The sequence below is a fragment of the Sinocyclocheilus anshuiensis genome, unplaced genomic scaffold (genome assembly GCF_001515605.1).
Source record: "Sinocyclocheilus anshuiensis isolate Anshui unplaced genomic scaffold, SAMN03320099.WGS_v1.1 scaffold1569, whole genome shotgun sequence".
Lineage (NCBI taxonomy): Eukaryota > Metazoa > Chordata > Actinopteri > Cypriniformes > Cyprinidae > Sinocyclocheilus > Sinocyclocheilus anshuiensis.
In genome coordinates this window covers 349,289-361,423 of record NW_015540100.1, presented here as the reverse complement: position 1 = coordinate 361,423, position 12,135 = coordinate 349,289, and the positions used below count along the sequence as shown (strand labels likewise).

Sequence of the window (12,135 nt, the reverse complement as noted above, 5' to 3'; positions counted from 1 at the left end):
CTTGACAAATCATTAGCTAATGATTAATTATCTGGAAGTTGAAATGCATGGCTTCGACACATTGTGGTAATTAACATATGAATTTACATCATTAGTTAATATAATATGTGTCCCTGAGTTGTATCTCGGCCAAATATTGTGCTATCCTAACAAACCATACATCAATGGAAAGATTATTTATTCAGCTTCAGATGATGTATAAATCTCAATTTTGAAAAATTGACACTTAAGACTGGTTTTGTCACATATGTTATTAGGGAACTAATACATTATGACACATTTAACTGATAACAATTTATTTATTACTTAAACTATGAATCATACAGAATGTTCATTAGTTGCTGATGTAGTAATCAATAATAAATGGTTTAGTTCTTCATGAGTTATACATTAACTCGTGATTATCTGTGCATTAGTTAAGCACGAATTAATGCATATTTGTAAAGTGTTACCGTTATTTTCATACCCTGCTCTTGACATCTTTTAATTTAGGCAGAATGTCCAGTCCGAATCCGTCTGCCTGTCCTCGGGTCCGGTTTCCACCGTTCATGTAGTTCCCAAAGGCCAAGATGAGGCCGATCACGTCCTTCACGCTGTCATTCTCAAGAAAAGTCTGGAAAGACACTTACATTTGTGAGCCGTGCTGGCAAAATGAGTGTGAATGCGCACGGGTTCATTTTGAGCTTCTCAGTTTGTGTAAATCCACATGGGGTTCAGAGTATAATTTCCTTTTATCCACAGTAATTTCACACTTGTCTAGTACAAATGTTGCTTTGTTTCATAATTACAGTTTATACGTTTTTCTTTATTTTCCCTCAAAAATTGGAAGTGAAATGTGACAACATGCCCCGTAGGTGGGGTACATTGTAACATCTGAGGGGCACGTTGTAACATGACCATATGACAGCTTAAAATGTTATCTGATCTCATGAAAACTAAGACAAACTGAAATCTTTTGTCAATAAAATAATTATTTCAAATAAAATAATGGCGTTTTTTAAGAATTCAAGATAATCTGATTTCGGAGTTTGACAATGAACACTTGCAACCATGCTTAAGACGGCCCACATAAACAAGCTTTACATGTCTTAAAATAATAATTTCTGAACATTAAACATTGACTGTCAGTCTGTATTCACCTGTTTCTCATCGTGACGCAGTGTTACAATGTTCCTCATCTGCACAACCGGAATTTAAAACTGGTTAGTGTCTTCTGCTAGTTATTGAATCATTGTAATTTTTATTGTTTTTAAATGTTTATTTATTACTTTTTATTTCAGTTTCTTTCTTTCTTTCTTTCTTTCTTTCTTTCATTTCAGTATTTTTTGTCAATTTAGTACATCAAATGAAACCAAGCAAAAATGAGAAAAGTTGATAAATTATTTTGATTTTATTATTAATAAAATAGGTTTAAGTTTTTTATTATATTTTATTTCAGTTAATATTAATTTATTTCAACACTGAAAAAATGATTAGTTTAATTTACTTTTTTTTTTGCTCTGAACATTAAACATTGACTGTCAGTCTGTATTCACCTGTTTCTCATCGTGACGCAGTGTTACAATGTTCCTCATCTGCACAACCGGAATTTAAAACTGGTTAGTGTCTTCTGCTAGTTATTGAAGCATTACAAAAAACCTATCTAAACTGATAAATAACAGATCGGAGATTAAAATATTAGCAGATTTGTCTCTTCTTAAATGAATAATAAAAACTGTGTTGAAAAATTTACTTAAGCCAGAAATTTGATTTTACTATGGTCAAATAAATGTTCAGCGATATCTTCAAAAGATATTAGAATTTTGGCGCACTTTTTTCTCTATATAATGTTGATATGGTAACTAGTAAATACTGTAAATTTTGTTATGCAAGCATACTATATAGAGAAAAAACTGCGCCAAAATTCAAAAATCTTTTGAAGATATTGCTGAACATTTATTTTACCATAGTAAAAGTACATTTCTGGCTATTCTATGACATTATCTATCGTGCTATTCTATGACATTAGTGATGTAAGTTACACTATTTACGTTAATGTAGTTTAATGAGAAACCATGAGGAATAGGTGAATAAAGACTGACAGTCAATGTCAAAGCACTGAACTCATACGTCATCCGCCCGGAGCTGCTTCTGTGTACAACAGTGAGCGCAAGCTACATTAAAGTGATTATTAGGTTTTAAATATGGTTATTTTTCTTACAAAAATGCATCGATTCGCTAGAGAAGGCCTTTGTTCACCCCCCGGAGCCGTGTGAGACACTTTTTTTAATGGATAGGCACTTTTTATTTAACTTCTTTTGGACTGAAGCATGCAAGCTTGAAAGATCAAAGACAATTTTTTATATAACTCCGACTGGATTCGTCTGAAAGAAGAAAGTCATATACACCTAGGAAGACTTGAGGGTGAGTAATTTATGGGCTAATTTTCATTTTTGGGTGAACTAACCCTTTAAGTATATTTATTTTTCACTAGGGTTAACCTTAATAGAAGAAATGGCAAAATAAATCTGAAAATCTGAAAAGCAGAAGAGTCGTTTCAGATCTTTATTGTACCTTGCACACAGCAGAGATGATCTCCACCTTCCGATGGACGGATGATATGGAGTCCACGAACACAGACTGGAATATGATGCAGTGCGCACGCCGGGCGAAGTCGGGAATCTGGGAGAGTTCGTACAGGAATCTGCGCGGGAAGATGAAAGAGATCGAAGCGGTGAGCAACAGCCTCGGCACAACGTCTTCACACGGAAACACGCCAATCTGGATGCAAGTAAGCGCACTTAAGTGTGATTATGCTGAATATTAGCGGCACGAGTCACAGAGCATCGCTGCGTTCCTGTTTGACTCACTACAGCGATGGTCAAAGGTCACACACAGCTGGCTGATTTGGTTTTACAGGAGCGCTTCAGATGTTTGTGCAGCATCTGAGAGCTCATCCCTCACCCTTCAGTTCATAAAAAACAAGCCACATTAACGCACTTACACGCCTGACATTCAGCAGGGTTAGAAAGCAGAGGCATTTATTGTAATAATAATGTGTTGTAAAGTGTTTAATCATCCTTTTGAGGAACGACTGAATGTCTGATGCTGTGTTACGGATGTCAGTTCTTGTCTGGTACACTAAAAAAATATTTTTCCAAGTTAAACAAAGTATAATACATAATTTTGAAAAATAAAACAAAGATTACTGGACTATGTAACACTCAGTGATCACTGATATACAGTACTGTCATAGTTTTTAAGATTCTGAATTAGATTTTTTTTTAATATTTTCTGCTCTCATGTTAATTTTAGTTCAAGTTTTAACAAATTTTCATTTTTTTTGTAATTTTTATAATTTAATCATTGTAATTTTTATTGTTTTTAAATGTTTATTTATTACTTTTTATTTCAGTTTCTTTCTTTCTTTCTTTCTTTCATTTCAGTATTTTTTGTCAATTTAGTACATCAAATGAAACCAAGCAAAAATGAGAAAAGTTGATAAATTATTTTGATTTTATTATTAATAAAATAGGTTTAAGTTTTTTATTATATTTTATTTCAGTTAATATTAATTTATTTCAACACTGAAAAAATGATTAGTTAATTTACTTTTTTTTTTGCAATCAATTTTTGTTGCAATCAATTTATTTGAGCTACATTTAAATAAACAAATTTAGTTCACTAACTTTCAACATATTTTTTAATTAAATGTAGCTAAAATAAATTGTTTGTAACCACTTACCTTAAAAAATGTAGCATAATTTTTTTCAGTGAAGTAACATTTTTAGTTTTAGTTTTAGTTAACTATGTTAACCCTGTTGACAAAGAAAATACTATTTCAGTCATGTTTAATTAATGTTAATGTTAATTCAATTCAATGTTACTTGCTGTTTCTTTGTAATTATTTGTGAAAATCACTATCAGTTTCTAAGTGAATATAGTTTTAAAGTAAATCCTACTGTAAATTTGTGGCTTCTTGGCTTCACATGAGGCTCTTAAAGTCTCATATTGACAGTACACTATATATAAAGTTTAGATCTTGTGGTGATATGTTCAAAACCTTTGTTTTTATGAGCTGATGGTTTGAAGTCAAAATTGTTTCTTGATAATTATGATACAGACAGCGTTTAACACGTTTAACCTGGAACTCTACTATAACTAGTCGTACGTGGAATGTGAACCAGAAGACGCTGATTTCAGCAAAACATCAATTCAAATGTTGTTATAATAACACTGTCCTGCATTATATTTGCTGAATAAAAGCCAATACTCGTTTCTTGCTCATTTTGAGCCACCGATTCCAAAAATAATGTCTGTTTTGCTGGAGCACATCGCACTTTCTCACAAAATATGATGCATGTTGTAGCATTTTTTGCTTTTGAGAATTATTTTAGTATTATTTGTGCAGTGAGGAAGTCTCGCAATGCTCATTAATCAGCAGAAAAACATCATAAACACATGAATCCTGTCTATCTGATCAATTCTCAGCCCATTTTCACACTTAGAACACTGTTATAAACCTCATCCTGATTTCAAGGTCAGATTTATGTACTGCAACCAAACAGACAGAGAAAATGATTTGGTTAAAACAAGCTTATTTTGCTTATTTGTAAAGGTCTTTGACATTAAACGGAGTATTTGAACATATTTTTCCAGTCCTTTGCTGAAGTTCAGTGATGCATTCTAAACTCTTTTTGTCATTAAAACTGAAGCTTTTGACATTTCACGGCTTTTGTTTTTTATTGATATTTCTGAACTCAGCATCATCAAATGTACTGATACTATGCCTTTTTTGCAAATCAACAGAATGAAGATGCAGGACTGTGTTATAAATGAATGTTAAATAATTGCAATTATTATCCTAATATATGGTCTCTGACACAACCCACGACTTATTCAGAGAAGGATCAGAGCGACTGAATGACGTACAGCTCCGGTTTATCCAGAAGTTTCACCTCGTCTTCTTTAGACGTCTCGTAATGTTTCTTGATCTTCTCCAGTTCGTCAGGCTGAGCTCTCTGTCAACATTCACAACAAAACCATTAGAAGTAAAACTAGTCATTGCAGCACCATATAATGCAGTCTTTGCGTGATTATAATGGCAATGGCACAAAAACATCCATCGGTTTACCTAGATGCTGGTGATGGATCAAGAGCTAACTGGGCTTCAAATCACTCACTTTGTGCAATATTACAGTCATAATTCATCTTTTATAGGTCTCTCACACAAAAGATGATGAGGATCTTTTGATGATCCCCAACTGTATTTTTAGTCAATGGAGACCAGAAACAGAAAAAAGAAACTCAACAAATGATGACAGGATTTTTATTTTTGGGTGAACTATCCCTTTAAGACACAGATAGAAAGATAAACTTCAGATATCATACGAAATTTTCAGAGAACGTCTTAAACGGTATCAGAGTACTGCTAAGGAAGCTCAGAGGAAATACATGTCAGATTTAATTGCACAAAATGCATATAGGCCGAAGATACTTTTTAATACGATTAATGTCTTTTTAAATCCTGCTCCTAGTGCCTCATTAGAATTCTCCACTGATTTGTGTGAACAGTTTTTAAAACATTTTATCCATAAAGTCGAGTGTATCAGATCTAACATACCTTCTCAAAATTATTTTCCTCTAGAAATGGCTTCTCATCAGAGCTCCCTATCTCTTTTCCGACCCGTGTCACCTTCACAGCTTTATGATATTGTTCTTAGTATGAAGCCCTCATTTTGTCACTCTGATGTTCTGCCTTCTCAGATTTTTAAAGAGGCTTTTCCAGCCTTAAGTCAAGTTGTTACTGCTATTATCAATAGCTCCTTAACAAATGGAATTGTACCAGCTTCTTTTAAACATGCTATAGTCCAACCACTGTTAAAAAAGCATAATCTTGATCAGCATGACCTAAATAACTATAGACCCATTTCTAAATTATCTTTCATCTCAAACGTTTTGGAAAAAGTTGTCTATTCTCAGATCTCATTTTACTTAAGTACTTTTAATATTTGTGACACATTTCAGTCTGGGTTTAGAGAATTTCATAGTACTGAATCTGCCCTCTTGAAGGTTACTAATGATATTTTACTTTCCCTTGACTCTGGTTCTTGCTGTATCTTAATCATGCTTGATTTAAGTGCAGCATTTGATACAATAGATCATGACATCCTTCTTCAAAGACTTGATCAGGTACCTGGTTTCCAGTTTGCTTCCTACCTTAAGAGCAGATTTTTTTTCCTGCGAATTTGGGGAATTGTTTCTCATCTCGGGCTCAAATCTCCTATGGTGTTCTGCAGGGCTCTATTTTGGGTCCTCTCCTTTTCTCCTTATATATGCTTCCACTCGGTTATATTTTTCAGAAACATCATTTATCATATCATTTCTTTGCCGATGACACTCAACTTCATTTTCCTGTTAAAAACAATAACTGCTCTATGTCTAATCTGTTTGCATGTCTTCAGGACATTAAATGCTGGATGGACTTGATTAATTTTTTTACAGTTGAATAATGATAAAACTGAAATAATGGTTTTTGGTCCAACAACTGTGTCTTCTGGCATTGTTAACTCTTTCCCTGCCAGCATTTAAAAAAAAAGTTGCCAGCCACCACCAGCGATTTTCACTAAAATTTGATGGCTTCCAGAATATTTTGCTGTATGAATATTTGAATATGCAATACACCAACATAAAGATCAGAGCCTCTACTTTTAAACAAAAGAATCCGTTTTATTCTAGCTTAAAGCATTCTTTTTTTTATCAACACTTGAATATAGGAAGGTTTCATAAAAATGCATAATTTTGAGCAAAAATGTGAGAAAATCACATTTTTATCAAAAACTACATCTGGGTAATATTCAGTATGATTATCAAAGCATAAATCCAGTAAATCGCTTCCATCAACACCTCCAAAGCTTGCACAGACATATACCACTTCCTCGATCAACACTTTACTCCGTAACATTATGCAGTTTTCATTTATATGCTGCCATTGCTGATGATCGCATTATTTTTCACATGCATCTATTAATAAGAGATCGCTCGTTTCTCCGGCTCTGGAACAGTCTTCCTCTCCACATAAGATCTTCCCCTTCTATTTCTTTGTTTAAATCCTCTTTGACCTATTTTTATTCTGTATGTTTTAATTCTGTTTGAGGGTGTACAATTTTATTTGTCCCTTTGTCTGTCTTGATTGGGTATGTTTTTACTTTGTTTAATATTTGTTGTACAGCATTTTGGTTGCAACTCCTGTTATTTTTAAATGTGCTTTATAAATAAATAAACTAAACTAAACTAAACTAAACTAAACTAAACCAGTTTTAGTACAAACAGATATGAAGTCTTAAAAAGGAAATACACAATACAGTATATAATGTTAATAAATTCTGGAACAACAAACAAACTGATCAAATCATCAGATCATGGTTAGAGTTAGTTACACACACACACACACACGCTCACGCACACACACGCACACGCGCACACACACACACACACACACTCTCACACACACACACACACACACACACACAGTAACACATTTAATGAAGTAATAAAGACAAACAGCTGGTGCTGTTAAAACACCGACTATAGAAAATAAACAAAGAGTGAAGAACGAGAATAAAAATCAGGTGTTAATCTGGTGAAGGTTTGGGTTTCATGATGGCTGGGTTTGAATACTCACGTTCTCATATAAAGCTTCAATGGTCTCCAGATCCACCACAGAATGATCCACCGTCAGAACAGCTGCAATATAAAGACTTCATGAGACGCAAAACAAACACATCCTCGTTACAAACACCAGATCTGTCCGTTTACTACAGTCACAACTGAAAAAATAAAAATTTTTTTGTGTGTTTGAAATGCTTCTTTCTGTTTATTTCTGGGTGTTTTTCAGCCTAATTTTCTCCCAGAAAAGACACATTTACACCTCTGGCCAGTTGCATTAACTGTGTCTTATTAACTAGTCTGACCAACTAGTCTTACTTTTCAGATTCAAATTAGACTAGTTTACATTTTTATGTAAGTTATGACCTCTGTTAAATAAAACAATCAAATGACTAACTTTTAAGCCTATAGTCTAAGCAGCTTATGCAAGCAGCCGCTGGAAATAAACAGCTTATGAAGCAGAAATACGTCAGATTGTGCTCTATTTCTAGTGACCAATCAAATGTGAGTAAATGAGTGTGATTGATCACGTGACTGTGTACAGACGCTCAGATTGTGTTTGTATGCAGCAGCGTTTTTCTCTAGACTCATTTAAATCTCATGAGGTCTCTGATTATATTAATTTATTATTATATGTTTCATTATTTTGTTTATGCTACAAAAATTAAAGGATTTATTTTAATTTATTTATTAATAAAAAATATTTTTGAGAAAACAAAACATTTTTTTATTGCTTTAAGTGTCTTTTTTTGCAAACTTAGATATTTGTTAACCTCTTCAGTCATTTTGACTGAAAAATGTTACATTTTGAAATTTTAAAAACCATAGCTACTTCGGAATGAGATGACACAATGAGGTGACTTTTGTTGCATTAGCTAAGTGAACACACAAAACAATCATGGATATGATTTTGATGTTAAAATGTTGAAAAATAAAAACGTGTCACTTGGTAACTTAATATATGATATCTAAATATGACTGTGGGAAAATAAAATAGCTCATACAAATTGCCCAAATATTGCATAGTATCATAAAATCCCCACCAAATTCTAAATAATAATCAAAAATATTATTGAACAAAAATATATTACATTGATTTTCCTGAAAACAAACAAACAAACAACAGTTTTCAAGGCTGCAAGAAAAAGCATTCATAAATGTTAGTATTGTTGTAATTTTACTGCTGTCCTGTAAAATAAAATAAAAAGTAAGACACTAATAATGATAATAATTATTACAACAGCTCTGTTAATACATTTATTAAAACATACACACATAGTGTTCAAATTGGGATCTGTAATATGTTTTTAAAGAAGTATCTTCTGCTCAGCAAGGCTGCTTTTAATTTTACAGTAAAAATACATGCCTGATTCAAGAAGGGGGTCTGATCGCCAAAAAATATTATTTTAGCAACTTATTAATTTTAAGTTAAATTGTGCTTTGTTGGTATAATGTCTGCTAGAATGTTAAAAAAATGTTAAATATTTTTAAATTGTTGTTTTGTAATTGATTTTTTCTTTGAAAAACAAGACAAAACAGTAAAAAGCACATTTTGGCTATTTCATTTATGCAATGGTGAAAAAAATTGTCAAAATACATAGGCAAACTTCTGCGTTCTGTCTCATAATACATTTATGCGTCAGTTTATTATATACAATATCTGCATTAGGTCACAGTCGAGTGAGTTTTGAGCAAAAACGTTGTGTATTAATGTCATACTGTCAATCTGAAATCTCGTGCGCTGACTTTCTGTAAAGCATTGCATGGATTGAGGCACGTGATCCAGGATCATGTATCAGGAACCCTGTATATATATATACATTAGTGCTGTCAATCCAAAGACGAACAGTCGCAAATCATTTGATTTAGATTGGAACTTCTGAGTGTGTTCACAAATCATTTGATTCAGATCAAATCATTTGATTCAGATTGTGACTGCAGAGCATGTTCACGAATCATTTGATTCATATCGGGACTTCGGAGTGCGAATCACAAATCATTTGATTTAGATTGGAACTTCTGAGCGTGTTCACGAATCATTTGATTCAGATTGGGACTTCGGAGTGCGAATCGCGAATCATTTGATTTAGATTGGAACGTCTGAGTGTGTTCACAAATCATTTGATTCAGATCAAATCATTTGATTCAGATTGGGACTTCAGAGCGTGTTCACGAATCATTTGATTCATATCGGGACTTCGGAGTGCGAATCACAAATCATTTGATTTAGATTGGAACTTCTGAGCGTGTTCACGAATCATTTGATTCAGATTGGGACTTCGCAGTGCGAATCGCGAATCATTTGATTTAGATTGGAACATCTGAGTGTGTTCACAAATCATTTGATTCAGATCAAATAATTTGATTCAGATTGGAACTTCTGAGCGTGTTCACGAATCATTTGATTCAGATCGGGACTTCGGAGTGCGACCATTTGATTCAGATTGGGACTTCAGAGCGTGTTCACGAATCATTTGATTCAGATTGGGACTTCGCAGTGCGAATCGCAAATCATTTGATTTAGATTGGGACTTCTGAGTGTTTTCACAAATCATTTGATTCAGATCAAATCATTTGATTTAGATTGGAACTTCTGAGCGTGTTCACGAATCATTTGATTCAGATCGGGACTTCGGAGTGCGAATCGCGAATCATTTGATTTAGATTGGAACGTCTGAGTGTGTTCACAAATCATTTGATTCAGATTGGGACTTCGCAGTGCGAATCGCGAATCATTTGATTTAGATTGGAACTTCTGAGCGTTCACAAATCTTTTGATTCAGATCGGGACTTCAAATCGCGTATCGCGAATCATTTGATTCATTTCCACGATCCGAGTCCTGATCTGAAATGATGGATCGCGAATCATTTGATTGAGATCAGGGTTTCGGAGCGGATTCACAAATCTTTTTTTCTGTTTTTTTTTTTCATTTTTTATTAAACAGTAGAAAACATCAAACCATTAAGGCAGTACAGTTATAAAAACAAAGAAAAAAGAAAGAATACACAAATATTATATATAGAAACCATGTTTTTTTTTTTTGTTTAACCACAGTTTTACTACAAATACCATGGTTAAACTATGGTTAGTATAGAAAAACCATGGATAAGTTGTGGTTACCATGGTTTAACTAAAAAAGTGATATATTTACACTTTAAGAGACACTTTATACACATGCAGTTTTCACTGTTTTAGGATGAACAGAACTTCAGATAGTTTCCATGTAGCCTACTTGTCTAGATCAACTTTGAGTAAAGAAAAGAGATGTTTAGAGCCCATTTTTTGTTTCTGTATTTGAAATTTAGCTATCAGGAAACATAAATTAAATAAGTTATATCTCACCCTGCTGAATGTCCTTCATCTCCAGGTGGAGGCTGGATATTAATATTCCCACGGTCTGAGAGCGTTTGCCATCCAGCAGCTTGATGATCTACGAGAGAAGAGAGAAGAAATTAATACTTTTATTCATTACAGACACATTACATTGATCAAAAGTAACAGCAAATGCATTTATAATGTTGCAAAATATTTCCATTTCAAATAAATTAACTTTCTATTCAACTGTGAATCCTAAAAAATAAAATATATCACTGTTTCCACAAAGATATTGTGCAGCACAACTGTTTTCAACATTGATAATAATCAGAAATGTTTCTTGAGCAGCAAATCAGCATATTAGAATGATTTCTGAAGATCATGTGACACTGAAGACTGGAGTAATGATGCTGAAAATACAGCTGCGCATCACAGAAATAAATTACAGTTTAATAGATATTCACGCAGAAAACAGCTGTTTTAAATTGCAATAATATTTCACTATTTTACAGCGTTTTTGATCAAATAAATGCAGCCTCGGTGATGCAATTCATGTAAAATATATAAATGTAAAATACAATGTCCACAAACACCATCAGTGTCCTGTTTACAAGGACAAGTCTGTTGAAAGTCAATTAAATGAATTCTTTCACAGTTTGCTCTGATTTTCCCATCAGTCTCCAGTGTAACTAAATGACGATATTTTATGAAAGCACTGTAATCAATCTCAAGCGTTGTGTTTTTGTCACGTTGCATCAGAGGAAACATCTCGTCAGTTCTCGTGTGATACTGTCACAATTAGCAGCTCGCGGTGAGAAGAAGAAAAAGCCACAGAAAGTGGCTCCATTAAAAGGCCATCGTTGAGCTCTGGACGAGATTTTATAACAAACTATAAATTCACAGGATTTTTATTTGTACCTACACATGGTCACAATTACTAATGACTGAATTCCCTCATAAAGGCCACGAGAGTTTTGGCACGCTAAAGAGCCGCTCTAAAACTTAATGTCCGCTCTTCTTCATTAGGATTAACACGGCGGTGAGCTACTGCGGCGTTCAGTGGGAACCAGCGCGACAGCCTTCAGATGTGAGTATTGCATTACAGCAGGTGAAGAGAGCGTTCATTCTTAATGTGAGCAGAGACACTCACGCACACACACACACACACACAC

The 12,135-nt window shown here is 33.6% G+C and overlaps 1 protein-coding gene across 1 annotated transcript in view; it reads right to left on the bottom strand.

Moving 5' to 3' along the window:
• LOC107687211 (formin-like) overlaps positions 1–12,135 on the bottom strand; it is a 96,361-nt gene that overhangs the window by 36,089 nt on the left and 48,137 nt on the right. The window contains 5 exon segments of the mRNA XM_016484447.1: positions 467–613; positions 2,554–2,683; positions 4,912–5,000; positions 7,664–7,725; positions 10,991–11,078. Of these exon segments, the coding sequence (XP_016339933.1) occupies positions 467–613; positions 2,554–2,683; positions 4,912–5,000; positions 7,664–7,725; positions 10,991–11,078 (516 nt within the window).